We start from the raw sequence: 24,318 nt of genomic DNA, 5'->3' as shown, positions 1-24,318 counted from the left end.
GGCTTAGTGCTTCCCAAGCACCCCCTTCTGGGACTGTGACATGGGGGGCTGGGAGGTCCAATGGCCCTTAAGTCTCCTGGCTCTTCCCCCTCCACCTGACGTGAGGGCACTGGGGCTAGAGGTCACGTGGATCACCAGCCCCCCAACCCCCTGCACCCCAAAAAATATACCTGGTGGCCCAAGTGGGTTACTGATGCAACCCCCCACCCTCACTGGTGGTTTAGTGGCAAACCCACCCATCCCCCTGTACCTCAGCATTGGAGGAGGGAGTAGCACTATTCAGGGCCATCTTCAAAATGGGATGCGCTGGGCAGGGCTTCCCTACCACCCTTCTTCCACAGGCCCTGCAATCCAAGACTGCTATGTTCTGCCCCCTCTGATGATTTCCTGTCAGAAAGGGTGGCACAGTCAACACCAGAGCTCAAGCTTGGCACAAATGTCTGCAAAGTAAGTGTAGTGCACTCCTACCTTACTTACTGCATTCAGCTGGCCTTGCGTGCATTTGGCATTAATTGAGACTCCATAACATTTTCTCACCCCTTTCATAAAGCAGAGCAATATGTACTGGTATCAAATTGGAAAAGATGTGTAATGTGTATCTTGAATGTCCTGATGGCACAAAAAAGAATTTTTTGACTTCTTTTTTTTTTTTTCTTCCTTCCCTCCCCTCAACTCTTTCCCATTAGGAGATTCAAATAAAGGAAAAAGAACCAAATATTCACTTACTACCAGGTATTTTATTTATTTTTTTAAAATTTTGCTCTGTTAATGAAATGTAATGTATTGTCTCGGTGTCGATGCTGTACTAGTCAATTCTTTGCATTTACATATAGAATCATCAGTGGCAACTTTTTTTTGCTTAGAATACTTTAAAATTGTTGTAATACAGTTATACTAAGCAAATGCTTATTTAGAGAGTCTACTAATATTTATTAAGGAAAAAAAGACCTCAGATGCTCAACTACAATACAATAATGTTCCCCCCTCGGCAATTAACGCACAGGGTTCATCCCTCCCAATCTCGGACCACTTGAAAATCTTAGGCATAACAATTGACCTCAACCTAACGCTAGAAAGCCAAGCTAAGAACACGACCAAAAAAATGTTCTACACTATGTGGAAGCTCAAAACATAAAACCTTACTTTCCCAGGGATTCATTCCACAACATGATCCAAACCAATTGTGCTAACCCATGTAGACTACTGCAATAGTACTTAGGCTGCAAAGATCAAATCATAAAAAACTACAGACAGCACAAAACACGGCTGCCAGACTTATCTTTGTAAAAACACGCTTCGAAAGCGCAAAACCCCTCCTAAGAAGCTTACATTGGCTTCCTATTAACACTCACATAACTTTAAAAATATGCACAATAGTCCACAGAATCATCTATGGGCTCGCACCAGATTATATGACGGAATTTATCAATCTACCAATAAGAAATGTGACGAGAACAGCAAGAACCTACCTAACCCTTCACAACCCCAATTGCAAAGGCATAAAATACAAATCTTCACATGCTGCCAGCCTCTCATTTATAGGCACACAACTTTGGAACTCACTACCCAAAGACCTGAAACTCACAGAAAACTACCTACAATATAGAAAAAACATGAAAGCACATCTTTCCTTGTCATCAACAGCATATGAATCCATTAACTGATGGATTGTATCCGCCTACCAGCAGGTGGAGAGAGAGAGAGCACTGAAAAACCACAGTGACCTTGGATGACTAGCCCCTTCTGCCTTCAGTATATCTCTATCTCCCAGCAGGTGTGGACGTCGCTTGATCAGCTCCTGGAATTCTGCCTGGGCTGGCTCCTGTGCTTTGCCAGTAGAGTGGGGGTGTTGTGGCTGATGGTGCCCACTTTGAAGGCATACTTGGTTTTGTTCCCTGTCCCTGCCTTACCCCATCCCCCCCCCCTTCCCAGAGTTCCTCTATTGCTGCCTGTCTTCCGGCAATCCCAATGTAGCCAGGCTGGCTGGTCCGTCCGGGCCTACAGGGGGCCGCTTCAGGCCTTTCGGGACTTGTGGTCTACCTTTTCTGCAGCTCTGGCGCTGGTTAATCTGGGTAATGGCTTCCAGTTGGAGTTCTCCCAGCTGGTAGCTCCTGTCTTCTTACAGTCCCCTTGTCGGTGGGGGGGTGGGCCTCTGGCAGCTCGGGGCAGAAGCTCAGTTGAAGTGCTTCTGGCCCTTCGGGCCATTGTTCCCGTCCCTCCTGCCGAGTGTGGTCTGCTTGGTTCCCCTCCTATTTTGGAGTTCCCAGGAAGACGGGAGCAGTGCAATCCAATCTGGATCTCAAGGGGTCCACCGGTGTCTGTTTTCGGATGGTGACCCTGAGGTCTTGCTCCCGTCCATTCAGAGCAAGAGTTCTCTCTGTTCTTGAGACCAGGGAAGTGTAATTACCTTCCCCTCTGCGGGCTGCTTCTGCAGTTCTTTTTCAGTTCTGGTCCTGGCCATTTGGCCTCCCCTTGGGCCCGGGTACCTTTTTTCCTAGGTCGTGCACATAGCAGTCTTTCTGCGGAGACGGAGGTTTCGTTTCCTCTTGCACTTCAACAATGGTTCGCCTCTTGTTTTGTTTTCCTTTTTGGTTTAGGTGGTCTTTTAGTTTCCCTGTGAGCTTGAGTGTTTCTTACAGAGGGCGGCACTTTGTTACTGCATCGGACTCTTTGCTCCTGCTTCGTTCCCAGCTTCCAGCCTGGGGTTTCCTGCAGGTCCTCGGTTCTGTGGCAGCGGCCCTGGAAGTGGTACCTTACACTCTGATGCGACCAATTCATAGGACCCTGTTCAGCCACTGGTCTCCGGTTTCAGAGGGTTACAGCTTCCGGCTTCTTTGCCCCTGGCGGTCAGACAGAGCTGAGGTGGTTGCAGCTTTCCCAGTCGTTGATCCTAGGGAGGCCCTCCCCGCTCCTGCCTTGGGAAGTGGGGTCTATGGAGGACAGTTTCTTGGGCTGGGTGGGCCCTTTGCTGGGGTCTCCAGTAGAGGCACATTGGCCCCTTTCCTCTGGAGCTGTGAGTGGTGTGCTAAGCTCTGGAGGCTTTTGCTCCGTTGTTGGGAATCCTTTGGTGTGGGCCTTTTCGGACGTTGCTATGGCTCTGGCCTCTTCTACTAGCTAGGGGAGGTGGTCTCCTAGCAGTCGGCTGTCTGGGGAGCCCAGTTGGTTTTTGGCCGGGGCAGAGACGCCTGTTGTGCCTTTCAGCTGTTTGATGGGTTCCTCACATGGGGACCAACCTTCTTAGCAGGCACGCTCCAACTTCCAGCGAGTGGGAGCTGTCGGTCAAGCCATTACAGCTGGTGATTTGTTGATGGGGCTTAGTTCTCTTGGCCTATTCCTATGACAACTTACCTAGTAACTTCAGTACCAACTGGAATACCTACGGGGTACTGCCATCAGCTCTACCCAACACTCATCCAGTTGGCCAATCACTCCGCTCTCCTTCATATTAATCAGGCTGCGGCATTTCCTCTTGCACAATTTTTCATTTTTCTCCCCCCCTCCCCCCTCTCCCGGAGACTTGCTGGAATTATTATCACATCACACAAGTGTTTTTGATTGTTCAGCCTTCTGCTTACAATGCAGCCGCTGTAAACATTCATAACTTTTTTTCCACACCAGGTGTCCCTTGGGCAAGCGGTACCTTTCATCCTCCATCTCAAGTTCCTTCCCCCTCTCCCACTCTGCCATTCACTTCATCGCAGCATACCATTGGGCAAGGGGTGGGGGCAATTTATCTATCCAGTGTTGTAAGATGACTTTTTTAGCTAGCACCAGGGACAGTAGCACAAACCTGCACTGTAAATTTGACAGCCCTTGTTCGGTCAGCTCGGTATCCAGACCCATCAGTAATATTTTATAACTCCATTCTAGCTGCACTCCCACCACCTCTTTCCAAAAAACCTTCAAAACGTTACACTCCAGGAAGTGATGCACTAAAGTTGCCCTTGTGGTTTACACACTTATCACAATCCCCCGTTTCCCACAGCCCCATTGCCTTTCCCCTGCTGCTGGTCAAATATGCGTGGTGCAAAATCTTTAGCTGAGTTTCGTGACAGCTCACATTAGGAGTTACCATGTATGCCAAGTCGAAGCACCTCTGGAGCTTGGGTACCGTGACCCCCGTCCCCAGCAAATCACTCCATTTCTTTGCTAATGAGTCTAAAACCTTATTGGGGGTCCATGCTTTGCCCATATGATACCAACCGGAAAGCTTATTATTCTCCGCTGGCATCTGTTTAAACACCACATCGAGTGCTGTGAATACCGGAACTCGCTTCTCCCTGGTTCACACCGATAGCACATAGTGTCTTAGCTGTAAGTACAAGAAGGACAAAGCTTTGGGTATGTTCCACTTTGCTTGACACGCCTCAAACGACAAGACAGTAAGTCCCCCCCTCTGATCCCACCTGCCCCAAATATCTACACCCTTGCTGCGCCCAAACGCGAAACTGGGAAGGCCCCTGCCCTATGGGGAAGTTGGGGTTGTCGTGGAACACTATAATTGCAATGTTTCATGCAATGTGGAAACTAAAAAGAGTCAGACCATTTTTTCCAAGAACTGTCTTTCGCAATCTGGTACAATCATTGGTACTTAGTCATCTGGATTACTGCAACTCACTTTACACTGGCTGTAAAGAACAAATACTTTAAAAACTCCAGACAGCTCAGAATACAGCAGCCAGACTAATATTTGGCACACCAAAATACGAAAGCGCGAAACCCTTGCGGGAAAAATTACACTGGCTCCCACTAAAGGAACGTATCGCGTTCAAACTCTGCACCCTGGTCCACAAGATCATCCACGGTGACGCCCCAGCCTATATGTCAGACCTGATAGACCTACCACCCAGGAATGCAAAAAGATCCTCTCGCACATTTCTTAATTTACATCCTCCCAAATGCAAGGGTCTGAAATACAAATCAATGCATGCATCTACCTTTTCCTATACGAGCACGCAACTTTGGAACGCGCTGCCACGTAACCTGAAAACAGTCTATGAATTAACCAATTTCCGCAAACTATTGAAAACCTATCTTTTCGACAAGATATATCACAAAGATCAGCATGTGTAACTGTATAATTCAACATGTGTAACTGTATAGTCTTAAAACTTCTAGACTGTCTTATAATGTGTTATAATGTCTTTCTGCTCTAACGCCCTCATCTATCTTGCTGCCATGTAACACAAAACCCTCTGTAAACCAAATGTATATTCAATACTACTTCCAGTATCCATGACGAAATGTAAGCCACATTGAGCCTGCAAAGAGGTGGGATAATGTAGGATACAAATGCCATAAAATAAAAATAAATAAATGGAGAGGGGGGCCCCCTGCTCCCCCCACTCTCCGCCGCCACCATTCCTATGCCAAGCGAAGTGGCCTGGCTGCGTTCTCCCAAACTTCAGAGGGTGCGAACACAAACTGCCCTGAATGTGCCTCATGTATCCATCTAGTAAGGGCAGCTACATTGTACTGTCTAAGGTCTGGCAGATTCACTCCCCCTTCATTCCGTACCCAAATGAGTTTATTATATCCAATTCTCGTCCTGCGTCCCCTCCAAATGAAAGACTAAATTACTCCTCTCTATCCAGCCTCATCCCTGCTAGAGATCCATAGCGGCATCATTTGTAATGCGTACAACACTTTGGGGTGCTACTCGCCCTAACAGTGATACCGGCATTTCCCTCCATTGAGTGCATAATTGCTTGATCTTATCTAATTCTTCTTGTACATGACTGTAAATTCTGTATGCAGGTATACCCCCAAATACTTCATGGTTAAAGGAAAATCAGAGCAATTTCTACAAGCACTATTGGTTGACAGTGCCATAGCTTCTAACTTGTCAAAATTGATCCTGAGGCCTGAGAAGAACCCAAATTGCTGAATAAGGTCTATTAGCGCAGGGATTCCACTGGACGCCCGTCCCAGGAAGATCAACATGTCATCTGCAAAAAGATTGATTTTATACTCCCCTTTCCCTATTTTGATGCCCTGCACCTCCGCTGATTGTCTGATCTTACTTGCCAGAGGTTCCAGTGCCAATACAAAGAGCATGGGCGAGAGAGGGCACCCCTGCCGGGTTCCCCTACATAATTCAGATGACTGGGACATTGAATTGTTAATCAGAATCTGTGCAGTAGGAAGCTTATACAAAGATCTTATCCCCTGCAAAAACTCTCCTAAAATGCCAAATTGTGGCAGAACCCAAAAAAGGTGGTTCCATAGTATTTTGTCAAACACTTTTTCCGCGTCTAAGCTCACCAATAGGTCATCTCCCTGCTTACCCCCCTTCTCCTGAATCGCACTCAGCGCCCTTAGGATGTTAGTGGAAGCGTATCTCCCAGGGACAAATCCTGTCTGGTCAGTGTGTATCAGCGAGTGTAATACCTTTCCCAGCCTAGCTGCCATAATACCAGCAAATAGCTTGATGTCTTGATTTAACAAGGAGATTGGACGGTAGGAGCCCAACATCTACTACTACTACTACTACTATTTAGCATTTCTATAGCTCTACAAGGCGTACGCAGCGCTGCACAAACATCCTTGTCCCTACCTGGTTTGGGTAAAACTACAATAGATGCATGCATTAAAGAACCTATACCTTGTCGCTCCTTGCATAGCGCATCACATAATTCAGCAAATGATTCCCTAAGATTTTATAGAATTCAGGGCCTAGCCCATCAGGTCCCGGTGCTTTGGCTAGTTTGAGCTTCTTTATAGCCTGTATTATTTCTCACCCCTGTACTGCTCCTGAGATGGGGACGGGAGCCTCAAGTCCCAAAAGAATTCATCCCTTTTCTCCCTGTCACAATGCCCCTTGTCATACAGTCTCTTATAAAAGTCTACAAAGGCCTGCTGTATCTCTTCTTCTTTGTCTGCCCACTTTCCATTCCCCGCCTTAACGCGAGTTATCACCTGCTTCGCTGCTCTGTTTCTGATCATATTAGCTAACAATTTCCCAGTTTTGTTCCCCCATCTGTGGAGGCGGTATTTGTATAACTGAATGTCTCTCAGGGCTCTTTGATTCAGAATATCATTGATCTTGGCTTTTATCTCCTTGAAAGTGTGACCGACTTCCTCCTCCCCCGTGCTATCGCTGCCCTAGCTTTTTGCAGCTGGCTTAGGTTCTCCAGCAATTCCTTTTCTTTCTTTTTGTGTGAGCTTGCTGTATATGCTATTATTTTCCCTCTCATGACCGCCTTCCCTGCTTCCCAGAGTACCAAGGGATCAGTGTCTTCTAGCCTATTATCTGCTAAGTATAGCTCCCATGCTGTTGAAAGGTATTTCCTGAATTCTTGATCTCGATACAGAGTGGGATTCATGCGCCACCCTGCTTTTTTCCTCTCCCCCATGCCGCCTATCTCCACCCACACTAGACAGTGATCGGAGACAGCCGCTGCCTCGATAGTCGCTGATTGACTCACCGAGAAGAGGGACAGGGATACCAGCATATAATCTAGCCTGGCATGGCATTTATGCACATGAGAAGTGAGTGTATTCTCTTTCATCCAGGTGCAGCGCCCTCCAGACGTCTACGAACCCCATGCCCTTCTGCAACAATCCTTTCCTTGTCATCAAGCAGATGCAGCCATTACAGATGGGTTGTGTCCATCCACCAGCAGAGGGAGATAGAGAGCACACTTTTTTCAGTGCCTCATACCAGCTTGCTCCACTGCCTCTCTTCAGTATTCTCTATCTCCCCTAGCAGAGTGGCTGCAGCTTCTTTGAGCTCCATCTAAAATCTGCCTGGAGGTTGCTCCTGTGCTTTTGCCAGTTGTTAGCAGGGGTGTTGGAGGCTATAGCAGCTTCACTTTAAAGGCACATAGGTTCGCCCTTTCCCTGCCTTACCCATACCTCAGTGGATGTGGACACATTGCTTAGCTTTCCCTGTCCTTCCCCACCAACAGTGGATGCAGGCACATAGGTTCGCCCTTTCCCTGCCTTTCCCACTCACCTGAGCCTCCGGAGTTCTATTTACCTCTGCTTTCCTCACAGCGTTAAAAAAAAAAAAAAAAAAAGGAACAGATGTTTTTCCTTGCCTTTTTCTGTGGGACCGGAGCTGTGATACTCGGTCCAGTGAGGTAAGAGTGTTTTCTGACTCCTCCGGGGTGGGCCCGCGATCAGGGCGATTTTGGCGTGAATTGCCATTTTGAATGTTACCGCCGTTTTCGGCGATGGCTGCAGAGACAGTAAAGCGTTGTTCCAAGTGTGGTAAGTGCAGATCAGCAGCGGGGCTCTGTAAATCGTGCTGTACAGACGTTAGAGCCGGCCCGAGCATGGTGAGCGACGATTCTTCACGCTCTGAGATGGCAGCGGGCGCCATTTTGAATTTACCACATGGCGCGACCTCCACTGAGACGGAGAGTCCTGAGCCCGGGGGGAGGCCTTGGAGTGAGGCTGATATGGGAGCTACTAGCCCCGGCAGAGATCCGGGTGCCCAGGGTGAGTCTTTCTCCCCTGATTTTGTCTTATTAATGCATAAAAAACATACATGCTTAAAAGAGCTCTCCCACAAAGCCCGGCACGGGCCTCTTCTAATGCCCCCCCCCCCCCCCCCCCTCCGGTGGATTCTAGCCTGGGTATGCCCTCTGAGGCGTTATTCCCTGATAATTGGCAGAAGATGAAGCACAGAAGGGCTCATTCCCCTTCAGAGAGTGCTACCCCTCCTATCTCTTCCCCCCCCCCCCCCCCCCCCCCCCCCGTGGTCAGGCTGCGAGGATTCGGAGGACTCTGGCAGGCCTTCATGATCTGAGGAGCCAGAGTCTGGTGCAGAAGTGACTCAGGATCTGGACGATCCCTCCACGGTGAGGATTTTCCACCGTGATGAGCTGCCAGCGCTTATTTCTGATGCCCTGCAGGCTCTCTCTATTGAGGACCCTGCCAGTGGCACAGCCTCTTCTGTGAATCCTAGGATGGCTAGTACCAAAAAGCGTGCTCGAGCCTTTCCTTTGCATGACTCCATCCAAGAGCTTATTTTGGCTCAATGGGCTGACCCCGAGGGACCTTTGAAAGTTTCCAGGGCTATGGGGCAATTATACCCTCTGAGTGAGGAGCATATGGCTCGCTTTGCTATGCCTAAAGTGGATGCCCTAGTCACAGCTGTGACAAAGAGAACTACCCTCCCTGTTGAAGGAGGTGTTGCCCTGAAGGATATTCAAGACCGTAGACTGGAATCAGCACTTAAACGGTCATTTGAAATTGCAGGTCTCACTATTCGGGCGTCTGCATGCAGTTGTTATGCTGCTAGAGCCTGCCTGGCTTGGTTGCAACAGGCAGTGGAACAGCCTGGTGATGGAGCGGAGCCCTTTTCAGATGTGGCTCTGTGGATGGAGTCGGCCTTGTCCTTTCTTGCTGACGCCCTTTATGATATTGTCATAGCTTCGGCTAAACACATGGCAGTAGCAGTGGCGGCTCGCCGTCTTCTTTGGCTACGGCATTGGGCGGCGGACATGGCCTCTAAGCAAAGGTTGGTGAAGTTGCCCTTTCAAGGCCTTCTCCTGTTTGGTGAGGAGTTGGAGAAAATTGTGAAGGGCCTGGGTGAGGCTAAACACCAGCGCTTGCCCGAAGATAGGCCTCGGCCTTCCTCTAAGGGTGCGGCGGTCCACTCCTCTTACAGACCTCGCTTCCGTGAAGCTCGAAGATACCGCCTGGGGCGTTCTGCTGGGTTCACTTCTCGTGCCCGTTTTCAGCAGAGGAACTCCTTTCGCTCAGACAAACGTTCCACAGCCACTGGCTCAAGGCCTGGAGTTCAGGGGCGACCCTCTCAATGATGGTGCGCCGGCCCTCTCCTCGAGTCCTGTCATCGGAGGATGTCTTTCCCTCTTTGCCGAGGAGTGGGCCAACATTTCCTCAGATCAGTGGGTCTTGGACCTGATCAGAGACGGTTATAGAATAGAATTCAACGCCCTTGTAAGAGACGTGTTTGTGGAGTCCTGATGTGGTTCTGCCACCAAACGGGCGGCGGTAGAGGAGACTTTACAAGGTCTGATTCAGATAGGGGCCATGTCCCCGGTACCTCCCGCCGAACACAGCTGCGGCCGCTACTCCATCTACTTTGTGGTGCCGCGAAAAGGAGGGTCTTTTCGTCCTATTCTGGACTTAAAAGAATTAAACAAGTCCCTGAGAGTGCGGCATTTCCACATGGAAACCCTGCGCTCCGTCATTGCGGCGGTACAGCCAGGAGAGTTTCTCACGTCTCTGGACCTGAAAGAAGCTTACTTGCACATTCCAATTTGGCCCCTGCACCAGAAGTTTCTGAGGTTTGCGGTGATGGGAAAGCATTTCCAGTTCCGGGCCTTGCCTTTTGGCCTCGCCACAGCTCCCCGCACCTTTTCGAAGGTTATGGTGGTAGTAGCTGCCTTTCTAAGGCGAGAGGGTATTCGGGTTCACCCGTACCTGGACGACTGGCTCATTCGAGCATGCAGAGAGTCAGCATGTAACAGCCAGAGTGGTCTCAGTACTTCAATCTCTGGGCTGGGTCGTCAATTTGGCCAAAAGTCACCTGACCCCCTCGCAGTCTCTAGAATATTTGGGGCCAGGTTCGACACACTCTCGGGGTATGTGTACCTACCAGAGGAAAGGCGGTGCAAGCTTCAGAATCAGGTCCATCTGCTCATGAGGATTCCCCGCCCGCGAACTTGGGACATTGTCCAGTTGCTTGGATCGATGACGGCCACCATGGAACTAGTGCCCTGGGCGAGAGCGCACCTGAGACCTCTACAGTATGCTCTACTCCATAGATGGTCTCCAGTATCTCAGGATTACCAATGCAGACTCTCTTGACTCCCTGCGGCCCGACTCAGCATGGAGTGGTGGCTCTGAGACAGCATGCTGCGGCGGGGAATGCCGCTGGCGCTCCACGATTGGTGCCTAGTGGTGACAGATACCAGTCTGAAAGGCTGGGGCACACATTGCAAGGGGAAGCATGCCCAGGGTCTATGGACACCCGAGGAGTCGGAGTGGTCCATCAACCACCTAGAGTTGAAAACGGTGTTTCAGGCGCTTCTGGCCTTTCAAGTGACCCTGGAAGGATTGGCTGTCAGAGTGATGTCGGACAACACGACAGCAGTGGCCTACATAAATCGACAAGGCGGCACTCAGTGCAGAGCTCTAGCCACGTAGGCCGAACAAATTTGCCACTGAGCCGAGCTGCATCTACAGTTTCTGTCGGCAGCTCACATTGCAGGTCAGAGCAACGTGCAAGCCGATTATCTAAGCAGGCATCAGATCGATCCAGCGGAGTGGGAACTTGCAGATGAAGTGTTCCTGCAGATATGTGCCAAGTGGGGCAAGCCCGTGATGGATCTAATGGTGACAAGCTCCAATGCCAAAGTCCCGTGCTTCTTCAGCAGACGGAGAGATCCTCGCTCGGCGAGGTTGGATGCCTTGGCTCAACCCTGGTCTCCGGGCCTACTGTATGTGTTTCCTCCGTGGCCCTTGATAGGGCGAGTGCTCCTGCGGATTCGGCTGCATCCAGGAGAAGTGGTTCTCGTCGCCCCGGATTGGCCCAGGAGGCCTTGGTATGCGGACCTCCAACAGATGCTCGTAGAGGCTCCCTTTCCTTTACCTCTGGTTCCCAACCTGTTGTCACAGGGTCCGGTGACCATGGAGGACGCCGGCCGATTTGGTCTTATGGCCTGGCAATTGAGAGGGCGCAATTGAGAGGCAGAGGCTATTCCAATAAAGTAATTACCACTCTCCTGCAAGCCCGCAAGCGTTCCACTTCCGTGGCTTATGCCAGGATTTGGTGCCAGTTTGAAGTCTGGTGTGCTTCCAAAGAGATCACACCCCTGCGGGCTCCTGTCTCGCCAATTCTGGACTTTTTGCAGGATGGTGTACAAAAAAGCTTGGCCTATAATTCCCTGCGGGTGCAAGTGGCAGCATTGGCCTCCCTGCATGGCAAGGTTGAAGGCGTGTCTTTAGCTGCTCATCTGGATGTGGCACGGTTTCTTAGAGGGGTGCTTCGGCTCCGTCCTCCCGTGCGTGCACCTTGTCCAGCTTGGAACCTGGGGCTAGTGCTGAAGGCCCTTCAGGGTGCTCCCTTTGAACCGCTTCGGCGTGCTTCAGAGAAAGATTTGACACTGAAGGCCGTCTTGTTAGTGGCCATTACTTCGGCGAGACGGGTGTCAGAGCTCCAGGCACTGTCCTGTAGAGACCCTTTTCTGCAGTTTTCAGAGTCCAGGGTCACGGTTCGGACCGTGCCTTCCTTCTTGCCTAAGGTGGTTTCAGCGTTTCACCTAAACCAACCTATTTTCTTGCCCTCCTTTGTCGAGGAGGAGTTTCCAGAATCTTTTGGGCAATTGCACCTGTTGGACATGCGCCGGACTCTGCTGCAGTATCTGCGAGTTACTAACTCTTTCAGGACCTCTGATCATCTGTTTGTTTTGCTATCAGGTCCTCGCAGAGGGTCTTCAGCGTTTAAAGCTGTTTTGCCCGCTGGCTTAAAGAATCTATCTTTTCAGCTTATTTGCTTGCCGTCCGGCCTCCGCCTGATGCCTTTAAGGCGCATTCCACTAGAGGAATTTCCTCTTCTTGGGCTGAAACTGGAGCACTCTCTCTTCAAGAGATTTATAGTGCAGCAACATGGGCTTCTAAGCTCTCTTTTGCCCGACATTACAGGCTGGATGTGGCTGCCAGGAGGGACGCACATTTTGGAGCGCAAGTGCTGGCGTGTGGTGTGGCTTGTTCCCACCCTATCTAGGGATTGCTTTGATACATCCCATCTGTAATGGCTGCATCTGCTTGATGACAAGGAAGGGAAAATTAGGTTCTTACCGTGATAATTTTCTTTTCTTTAGTCATAGCAGATGCAGCCATGATCCCTCCCTGTCTGATGCTATCTGCTGTAAATCTATTTCAGGTTCTGTTCGTGTTTCCTGGAGATTCTGTCCTTGGGAGAAAGTCGGAAAACAGTCTTCAGGATTCTTGTTCAATTAAAGGAGGATGACTTAATTCTCTCCAGTTTCATGTTTTGGAGGATGAGTTTATTCCCTCCGGGAGGATGAGTTTATTCCCTCCAGTTATGTCTCAGTGGAGGATGAGTTTATGCCCTCCGGGAGGATGTTTCATTCCCTCCATTCTGAGTTAATGCCCTTTGTTGTAGGGCCATCGTTCGCTGTGAGGAAAACTTATGTTATTCCCATTGCAGTTTGCCATACTGCTTTGGAAGCTTCAAATACTGAAGAGAGGCAGTGGAGCAAGCTGGTATGAGGCACTGAAAAAAGTGTGCTCTCTATCTCCCTCTGCTGGTTGATGGACACAACCCATCTGTAATGGCTGCATCTGCTATGACTAAAGGAATGAAAATTATCACGGTAAGAACCTAATTTTCCCATTCCTCGCTCCTCCAATCCCTTAGGCCGAGTCTTCGGTGGACTACAGTCTATGAGGGGGTCCGCTGTTATGTTGAAGTCCCTCCCCACTATCACTCGATAGTCTTGCAACTGCATTAAGGCAGCTAACAGTTGAGAATAGAATTTTTTAGAGTAAACATTTGGGGCATACGCCGAACACAGAGCCATTCTCACCTCTTGGATTGCCCCTGTCCAAATCACATACCGTTCCTCAGTGTCTTGAATAACTTTGACAAACTGTGTCGAGACCCTTTGCTATTAGTACAGCCACGCCCCATTGTCGACTATTATATAATGAGAATACCAAATCCCCCACCCACCCTTGCTTCAATTTAAGATGTTCTGGAGCAGACAAGTGCATTTCCTGTAACATGAAAACATCAATTTTCATATGCTTCCCATAATGCAGAATTTTCTTCCTTTTAATTGGGGAATGAACGCCATCTACATGAAGTGAAGCTACCCATAGGCTACCCAGTGTCCCAGATGATTTGCTTACTGTTATATAGCCAATGAGTCCCTATTGCTGCCCAGGATGCTGTCCCAGCCACGCCATTCCGTGTAATCTCCCATCCAGGTTTAACCTGCGCCCCAGGCTTCTGCTTAACTCCGATTGATGTGATTTCCTGCAGTCTCCCTCTCTTGGTATCTCCCCCCCTTCCAAGCCTCTCTCTTCTTCCACCTCCATTCCCCAGCCATCCCGCCTTCCCCGTTCCGTTCTTCCCCCATTTACATCATCCCGCCTCCCTCCCCCATCCCCATCCCCCTGAAACTCTCCCGTCCAGTTCCCATCCATACCTCCACTCATACACATCCACACTCCAACACACCATCCCCCAAGCCCCAGTAGGAGCCACAGCACCTTTACCCATCTCCCTCCCCCACTTCCGGTTGATATCCCCATCCCTCAACCACTCCCCGAATATTAACAGCCTCGGCCTCCCCTCCCCCTCCCTCCTTGGTTCTATGCATTAACAACAACAACACCAATGTATGACCAGTCTTCTGTTAGTACTGCCTTCTTCTTTCCTCAAGTTAACCCCTCTCTCTTAAGGCACATGATAACTATACACATCTATAACATACTAGTCTGACCGGTTCCATGGAACACAGTCCAGTTGTGGGGCACTTTTGCTTTGCGAATGTCCTCCTGTCCTCCTCTCTCTCCTTGATGCCATTCTCAAACACTGGCGAACCAGCCCATCATCTCAGTACTTGTGCTCCCTCTCCATGTCTCATCCTCCAATTCCTTACCACACACACTGGCTGTGTAAAAGTATCATTCTCATGGACATTTAACATTAAACTCAACTGCAAACAACTGTAACCAAGCTTTCTGGCGCCTCCAAAATTCCAAGCGTTGCTCTCCTGGCTGCAGCTACGCTTCACCGGGCCTCTTCTGCTCTGCCTTGCTCTCTCTGCACTTTTTCCAGAAAAGCTTGCAGTTTCTCCTCTTTCGTCAGAGTGCAAGAGCTGTTGTTATATGTAATTCGCACCCTGGCTTAATTCCTCTCTCAAATAGTTTAGTTCAGTATGGAGCCAGTAGTTTTCTCTGTTCCATGACCCTTGCCGAAAAGTCCTAGAACAGCAGGATCTTTGCTCTCTCGTATTCCACCCGATGTATCTTTTTGAATTTCTCAAGGACTGTGGCTTTGATCATATAGTTCAGGTATCTTGCAATGACCAGGCGCGGTCTCCCATTAGCCTCTCTCCATGGGCCAACCCGGTGGATGCGCTCCACTTGCCCTCGACTAAACTCTGGAGTTAAGCCCAATTGCTGAGGGAGCCAGGTCTCTGTCCACACCTTCAACTCTGTGTCAGGAACCGATTCGGGGATGCCGACAATAGGGATGTTGTTTCTTCTCCCTCTATTTTCCTGATCTTCCACCCGATCTCTTAGCATGTTCACTTGAGCTTCCAACTCTCTTGAGCCGCCCCTCTGCTGCCAACATATGATCTTCCTGCGAGGGAATTCGCTCTTCCACTTCTTGCAGTCTGGTTGCGTGAGTGGCGATACATTCTTGTATTTCCTCCATGCCTTCATGCAGCTTTGCTAGTTTGTCATCTAGCAGCTGTGACGTATGCTTCAGCGAGATCTGAACCATTTCTTCATGTGCCCGGGGGCTAGCTCTGCTTCGCCGGAGTTGGCGGGCTCGCTGAGTTCGTCGCCGCCATTTTGTTTTTCAGCCCGCTGCTTTTTTCTTTCCCAACTCTCAGCACTTTAACGGGCATCCCGCTCCACTGATACCTCTATCCGTCCCCTCTTCCGTTCTCCTTTCCTTTATACACTGCTTGAACCCTTTTTCAGCCCAATCTGGGTGTTGCTGATACCATTAAAAGGTGCCAGAAGGACGAGAGGATATTAGGGCAGCCTTCACAAACTTCTATACAATGCTATATCAGGCCGAGGGGGACCCGGATCCCCAGGAATCCGGGAGGTATCTGGCTTAAGCCAAGCTCACAAAATTATCACCACTAGAGGAGGAGATGCTTTCAGCCCCCATTACATCTGACGAGGTGGCATGGGCAATTAAAGATCTACCTAATGGGAAAGCACCGGGACCAGACGGGTTCACAAATAAATTTTACAAACGCTATAGTAAGTTGCTAATCCCTTTACTGGTCCGGGTGTTCAATGAGTTGCAATTCCAGGGGGAACTATCCCACTCTTGGAGATTGGCAGATCTAGTGGTCCTTCGCAAACCAGGGAAAGATCCACAATATTGCAGTTCTTACCGCCCAATCTCACTCCTTGGCTCTGACTATAAAATCTTTACCAAAATACTAGCCAAGAGATTACAAAAGCTAATGCCGAAGCTAGTGCAGGAGGATCAGGCGGGATTTATCACAGGCAGACAAGCAAATGATAACATTAGGAGGGCACTCCACTTGATCCACGAGGCAGTCAATACCCGACAACCCATGTTGCTTCTTTCCTTGGATGCCGAAAAGGCGTTTGACCGGGTTAGCTGGGGTTTCATGTTCCAGGTCTTAGAACATATGGGATTTGCGGGTCGTTTTATAACATGGCTTCGATTGATTTACACCAGACCAATGGCTGCCTTGAGGATCAACGGGAAAAGTTCAGACCCAATAACATTAGAACGCGGGACACGTCAGGGTTGTGCTTTATCGCCACTATTGTTCGCTCTGACAATGGAGCCACTAGCTCAGCATATTCGTCAGGACCCACATATACATGGTATCACCGTAGGGTGTGTGACGTATAAAATCATGCTATTTGCCAATGATATTTTATTAACCTTGGTCGACCTGAGCGACTCCATGCCCCAGATAATGCAGGAACTAAATCGATATGGTAAATTCTCTGGGTTTCGAGTGAACATGGACAAATCAGAAGCTCTAGGACTGGGGCTAACATTGGGAGATGAAGCTTCAATACGACAACAATTCCCGGTCAAATGGGTCAAGAGATCCCTTAAATATTTGGGCGTGCACTTAACACCCAAATTGACAGATTTATATCAAGCTAATTTTCCCTTGAAACTCAAAGAACTATTTGAAGATCTGGATAGATGGGAGGGCCTAGAATTATCTTGGCTGGGACGATAAAAATGATGATACTACCCAAATTGTTATATCTATTTCTTGCACTGCCTCTACCAATGCCGAGGGGGTTCTTTAGGCAACTCAAACGGAAGGTATTTGCATACATATGGCAACATAAACCACCCAGAGTGAAGGCAATTATAATGTATCAGTCCAAGAAGATGGGAGGTATGGGGGTGCCAAATTTTACCTTATACCATCAGGCGGCACAGTTGCGGGTGCTGGCGGGATGGAGCGCTGGTAGTACAAAAGCATGGTGCCAAATAGAGCAACATTGGATGGGACTAAACAATTTGGGCTCTCTATTATGGATACCAAAGGGCCAACTACAGACATATATCAAGAGAGCCCCTCTAGCGGTGCAATACCCTTTACAGACATGGTTGGCCATAAGGAGGAAACATCTTCCTAACCGCCTTTGTTTCCAACAGATGGCAATAAAAACGGCCCCAGGTTGTCCGCTGGGGATGGATAACTTAATATATAGACAATGGGAGAAGAGAGGTTTGAACACGTTAGGCCAGCTATGGGATGAGGGTCAGGTATTCTCATTCGTAGAATTACAGGAAGATTATGGGTTACCACTATCACATTTGTTTCACTACACTCGCATTAGAGACTATATAAACAAAAGAGCCAAAGCAGAATTACTTATAGAAGAGACGGCCCTAGAAAGAGCAGTGAGAGTGGGAAGTCACAGGGGTTGTATTTCTCGCATATATGCTGCACTACTTAGTGACAAGGGGCCCATACTATATTATTTACAACGATGGGAACGAAACTTGCAGGTCACCATAGATTACACACAATGGGAAAAAGCATTGGAACACTTGCTGCGGGTTTCCATATCTAGTTCAATGATTGAAAATAGTTATAAGATACTATATCAGTGGTACTATACACCACAGAGACTGGTAAAAATGTATGGACAGGGGTCTGCACAGTGTTGGAGAAACTGTTCAATGGTGGGTGATATGCTCCACATTTGGTGGTCTTGCCCTAAGATTCAATCATACTGGACAGAACTGTTGGACCTATTTGCTATAGTGACTGGGGTAAGATACCCAACTAAGCCGGAGATCTGTTTGCTACATATTCGACCCCCAGGAGTTCGGTTGTCTGTTCACAGGCTCACGACAGTTTGGCTGGTAGCTGGAAAAATCACACTGGCATCAGCGTGGAAAAGCCAGTTGGCTCCACCAGCGATAAAGGTGATACACAAGATGGACTATCTATACCAAATGTCCAAGATGACAGCTCTAAGATTGGGACATGTAACAAAATTTAACTTGCAATGGGAACAATATCGAGCCTGGCGATTACAAAATGGGATAGATTTAGATGCACCTAAATTGATTATACCAAGACTATGACTGCTATATCACAGTCTTCATATTATGATATTCCACTAGTAACAAGGGGGGAGGGGGGTTTGCGGTAAGGGATAGGGGGGAGGGGATGAAGGGGGGATACACTGCTTTCTGTTTTTGATGTTTAAACATTCTGTACGTGATATATGACTGTTATGAGGATGTTGTCAATATGCAATTGTTCAAAAACTTAAATAAAAAAAAGGTGCCAGAAGGACCTAGGGGAAGGGAGCCGAGCGTTGGTTCTGCGTGTGGCAGGTTCGGCTTCCCACCCTCGTAGGGATAGCTTTTGAACATCCCACTCATCCTGGAATAGTGGGAATGAACGTAATGGAAGGAGAAATTAGGATTTACCTGATAATTTCTTTCCATTAGTTCTTCACACTATTCCAGGAGTCCTCCCGTGGTTCGATGCCCTCATTGGTGGCTCTATGCACTCTCTTGTATCCAGTTTTCCAGGGGCCTTGTATTCAAATGCTTCTTGGGGTTGGATGTGTTGGTTGCTGACCATGGTTCTGAGTGGGCATTCTTCTTCCTTGCTTGAGGACTGATACTGAGGAGCTGAGCTGCTAGCAGGGAGCTGTGTAGTGGTGCTCAGTTCTGTATTTTCTTTCTATCTCCACCTGCTGGTCGATGGACATAACTACCCACTCGACCTGGAATAGTGTGAAAAACTAATGGAAAGAAAATTATCAGGTAAGTCCTAATTTCTCCTTTTCCAAAACTCATGTGTCCTTTTTTTCTTTTTGTCAGTTTTGAGCTACACAATTAATTTTCTTCATCAAGGCCAGATTCATTTACTGTAACTAATTTCTGTGACAAAACTCACTCAGTCCATGATATTTTAATGACTGGTGCTATCCAGTCTTTTGCATTGAGTGTCACATGTATGATTATCTCCCAATTGGTGAGGTGTCATATGTGTGTGCCCGATGCAAAGAGCTCCTAGCTCTCAGAGAACGTGTCCGTTCTCTTGAGGCTAGAGTAGCAGACTTGATGGAGCTGAGGGAGACAGAGAGGTACATAGAAGAGACCTACAGGGATGTTGTAGAGAAGTCCCACCTCCAGTCAGGTAGCCCCTGTGCTACCTTGGAGGAGGGAGGTCTCCTAGAAGGAGAGCATCACCCTGGTGAAGTAGGAAGTACTCCTGTAGCCAGGACCTGCCCACCAGGGGATGTATTATCCTTTCGCACCGAGGATATATCTCCAAATGTTGCCCGGGAGGGAAAGGTTAGGACAGCTGTTGTACTTGGTGATTCGATCATTAGGCATATAGATAGCTGGGTGGCTGGTGGACGTGAGGATCGCCTGGTGACTTGCCTGCCTGGTGCGAAGGTGGCGGACCTCACGCGGTCACCTAGATAGGATTTTATATAGTGCTGGGGAGGAGACGGCTGTCTTGGTACATGTGGGTACTAATGACATAGGAAAATGTGGGAGAGAGGTTCTGGAAGCAAAATTTAGGCTCTTAGGTAGAAAGCTGAAATCCAGATCCTCCAGGGTAGCATTTTCTGAAATGCTACCTGTGCCACGCGCAGGGCCCAAGAGACAGGCAGAGCTCCAGAGTCTCAATGCGTGGATGAGACGATGGTGCAGGGAGGAGGGCTTTAGATTTGTTAGGAACTGGGCAACATTCTGGGGAAGGGGGAGCCTATTCCGAAAGGATGGGCTCCATCTTAACCAGAGTGGGACCAGGCTGCTGGCATCGGCGTTTAAGAAGGAGATAGAGCAGCTTTTAAACTAGAAATGGGGAGAAGGCCGACAGTCGCTCAAAAGAGCATGGTTCGGGATAAGGTATCTTTCAAAGATATCACCATAACAGGGAAGATAGAGTATCCTGATAGTGAGGTTGCAAAAGAGATTGTAGTAGATCGGGTACCTTTAAATAACAATAAAAATCAGACAAAAGATTGCCAATTAATACTGTCAAGTACTAAGCATGATGTACTTAGGAACAACAAACATAGTTTGAAATGTCTATATGCGAATGCCAGGAGCCTAAGAAATAAGATGGGGGAGTTGGAATATATTGCACTAAATGAAAAATTAGATATAATAGGCATCTCTGAGACCTGGTGGAAGGAGGATAACCAGTGGGACACTGTCATACCGGGGTACAAATTATATCGTAGTGATAGGGTGAATCGGATTGGTGGAGGGGTAGCATTGTATATTAACGAGAGCCTTGAATCAAATAGATTGAAAATTCTGCAGGAAACAAAACACTCCTTGGAATCACTGTGGATTGAAATTCCATGTGCAAAGGGGAAAAGGATAGTGATAGGAGTGTACTACCGTCCGCCTGGCCAGGACGAACAGACGGATGCGGAAATGTTAAAGGAAATCAGGGACGCAAACAAACTGGGCAACACAATAATAATGGGGGATTTCAATTACCCGCATATAGACTGGGTTAATGTAACATCTGTACACGCAAGGGACATAAGATTTCTTGATGAAATCAAGGACAGCTTCATGGAACAGCTAGTTCAGGAGCCGACAAGAGAAGGAAAAATACTAGACTTAGTCCTTAGTGGTGCTCATGATCTAGTGCAGGGGGGTAACGATACGAGGGCCGCTTGATAACAGTGATCATAATATGATCGGTTTTGATATTGGCATTGAAGGAAGTGAAACTAGGAAATCAAGTACGCTAGCGTTTAACTATAGAAAAGGTGATTACGACAAAATGAGAAAAATGGTGAAAAAAAGACTGAAAGGAGCAGCTCGCAGAGTAAAAAACTTGCATCAGGCGTGGATGCTGTTTAAAAACACCATCCTGGAGGTTCAGGACAAATATATTCCACGTATTAGAAAAAAGGGAAAAAAGACTAAACGTCAGCCGGCGTGGCTAAACAGTAAGATAAAGGAAATCATTAGAGCCAAAAAACAATCCTTCAGAAAGTGGAGAAGAGAACCAACTGAAAGTAACAGGATAGATCATAAGGAATGCCAAGCCAAATGCAAAGCGGAGATAAGGAGGGCAAAAAAGGACTTTGAGAAGAAATTAGCGTTGGAAGCAAAAATACATAGTAAAAATTTTTTTAGATACATTAAAAGCAGGAAACCGGCCAAAGAGTCGGTTGGGCCGCTGGACGAAAATGGTGTTAAAGGGGCGATCAAGGAGGACAAAGCCGTAGCGGAGAAATTAAATGAATTCTTTGCTTCGGTCTTCACCGAGGAGGATTTGGGGGGGACACCGGTGCCGGAAAGAATATTTGAAGCGGGGGAGTCGGAGAAACTAAACAAATTCTCTGTAACCTTGGAGGATGTAATGGGTCAGTTCAGCAAGCTGAAGAGTAGTAAATCACCGGGACCTGATGGTATTCATCCCAGAGTATTAATAGAACTAAAAAATGAACTTGCGGAGCTACTGTTAGAAATATGCAATCTGTCCCTAAAATCGAGTGTAGTACCGGAAGACTGGAGGGTAGCCAATGTTACTCCGATTTTAAGAAGGGTTCCAGAGGAGATCCGGGAAATTATAGACCGGTGAGTCTGACGTCGGTGCCGGGCAAGATGGTGGGGGGCTATTATTAAGAATAAAATTGCAGAGCATATACAAAAACATGGACTGATGAGACAAAGTCAGCACGGATTTAGTGAAGGGAAGTCTTGCCTCACCAATCTAATGCATTTTTTTGAGGGGGTAAGCAAACATGTGGACAATGGGGAGCCGGTTGATATTGTATATCTGGATTTTCAGAAGGCGTTTGACAAAGTGCCGCACGAAAGACTCCTGAAGAAATTGCAGAGTCATGGAATCGGAGGTAGGGTATTATTATGGATTAAGAACTGGTTGAAAGATAGGAAGCAGAGAGTAGGATTGCGTGGCCAGTATTCTCAGTGGAGGAGGGTAGTTAGTGGGGTCCCGCAGGGGTCTGTGCTGGGTCCGTTGCTTTTTAATGTATTTATAAATGACCTAGAGATGGGAATAACTAGTGAGGTAATTAAATTCGCCGATGACACAAAATTATTCAGGGTCGTCAAGTCGCAGGAGGAATGTGAACGATTACAGGAGGACCTTGCGAGACTGGGAGAATGGGCGTGCAAGTGGCAGATGAAGTTCAATGTTGACAAGTGCAAAGTGATGCATGTGGGTAAGAGGAACCCGAATTATAGCTACGTCTTGCAAGGTTCCGCGTTAGGAGTTACGGATCAAGAAAGGGATCTGGGTGTCGTCGTCGATGATACGCTGAAACCTTCTGCTCAGTGTGCTGCTGCGGCTAGGAAAGCGAATAGAATGTTGGGTGTTATTAGGAAGGGTATAAAGTCCAGGTGTGCGGATGTTATAATGCCGTTGTATCGCTCCATGGTGCGACCGCACCTGGAGTATTGTGTTCAGTACTGGTCTCCGTATCTCAAAAAAGATATAGTAGAATTGGAAAAGGTACAGCGAAGGGCGACGAAAATGATAGTGGGGATGGGACGACTTTCCTACGAAGAGAGGCTGAGAAGGCTAGGGCTTTTCAGCTTGGAGAAGAGACGGCTGAGGGGAGATATGATAGAAGTGTATAAAATAATGAGTGGAATGGATCGGGTGGATGTGAAGCGACTGTTCACGCTATCCAAAAATACTAGGACTAGAGGGCATGAGTTGAAGCTACAGTGTGGTAAATTTAAAACGAATCGGAGAAAATATTTCTTCACCCAACGTGTAATTAGACTCTGGAATTCGTTGCCGGAGAACGTGGTACGGGCGGTTAGCTTGACGGAGTTTAAAAAGGGGTTAGATAGATTCCTAAAGGACAAGTCCATAGACCGCTATTAAATGGACTTGGAAAAATTCCGCATTTTTAGGTATAACTTGTCTGGAATGTTTTTACGTTTGGGGAGCGTGCCAGGTGCCCTTGACCTGGATTGGCCACTGTCGGTGACAGGATGCTGGGCTAGATGGACCTTTGGTCTTTCCCAGTATGGCACTACTTATGTACTTATGTAATATTTTCAAGTGCCCCTACCTATCAGATGAAACTGACAAAAAATGGACTGAGTGAGTTTTGGAAAAGTGTCTTCAATTGGGTGGCCCCGAGAGTTGCCTGTTCCTTCTGTGCCCCGAGAGTTGCCTGTTCTCTCCTATGGAGCTCAACATAGCAGTAATCTTGAAGTTAAAGCAATTAGAAATTACATCAGTTCTAGTCAGATCAGGTGGGTGGAACTAACTATATGCAGCAATCTACAGTAATGTCTTTGGCTGTTCATGTCACTCTGTACTGCTTCACCTGCCTCTCAGAATCTTGGGATCTTTCTGTCACAGATTGTGCTGCTGCATTGCTCCTCTCAATTCCTGGAGTGTTCAGATAATCCTGGGTTTGATTACCACTGCAGCTCCTCGTGACCTTGGGCAAGTCACTTAAACCCTCCATAGTCTCGGATACATAAATAGATTGTGAGCCTTCTAGGGAGGGAGATAGTGCTGCTTATAATGTGAGATTGTTCACTGCTTTGAACTTGATGGTTAAGCAGATTATAAATGCCAGAATTAAATACAGAGGCATTATGATTTTTTTTATTCTCTATTTTCATTCCTAATAATGCCTAACATTGTTTACTTTTTTGGCCAGAGCTGCATGCCAAGCAGAAGATTTCAATATATTGTGCATGACAATGCCTAGACCTAGATCCTTTTCCTGGCTGGTGACTTCTAATGTGGAAGCTAGCATCCAACATTTTCCAGTTCCTATTACTTGTTTCATAAAGTTCTGAGGGATCACGTGACACTATGCCAGAGGGAAGACGTTAGTCTGAGTCTCTCTGATCCCCCATCTGTTCCCTTTATGTTTACAACGATATTTGGACCCCAAAATACTGACTCCAACCCGGAGACACGAGAGGAAAGTGTCTTAGTTACCTGAGCTCAGCGCGCGGAGGGATGATGACAACGCGAGCAGCACATAAAGATGGCGGCGCCTTCGAGCCCAGCTGGCCCCACAGTATCCTCGACTTGGGTCGCTGAGATAACCCCTGAGGTATCCGATAATAGAGGAACTTTTGGAGTTGCGCCTAATGCCTATTGATTCCAA

At 47.9% G+C, this 24,318-nt stretch overlaps 1 protein-coding gene across 3 annotated transcripts in view; it reads left to right on the top strand.

Moving 5' to 3' along the window:
* Positions 1–24,318, top strand: part of MTMR12 (myotubularin related protein 12) — a 312,654-nt gene that overhangs the window by 30,712 nt on the left and 257,624 nt on the right. For 2 of the 3 annotated variants that reach the window (XM_030193003.1, XM_030193002.1), the window contains exon 2: positions 687–732. The exons of the other annotated variant lie outside the window; for it this stretch is intronic. In XM_030193003.1, coding sequence (XP_030048863.1) covers positions 687–732 — 46 coding nt within the window. The remainder of the gene's footprint in view (positions 1–686; positions 733–24,318) is intronic. 3 annotated transcript variants of the gene reach the window in all.

Source organism: Microcaecilia unicolor, chromosome 2, assembly GCF_901765095.1.
Source record: "Microcaecilia unicolor chromosome 2, aMicUni1.1, whole genome shotgun sequence".
NCBI classification, from domain to species: domain Eukaryota; kingdom Metazoa; phylum Chordata; class Amphibia; order Gymnophiona; family Siphonopidae; genus Microcaecilia; species Microcaecilia unicolor.
Note: the sequence above shows the minus strand (reverse complement) of the source record. Positions and strands in the feature narration are given on the sequence as shown.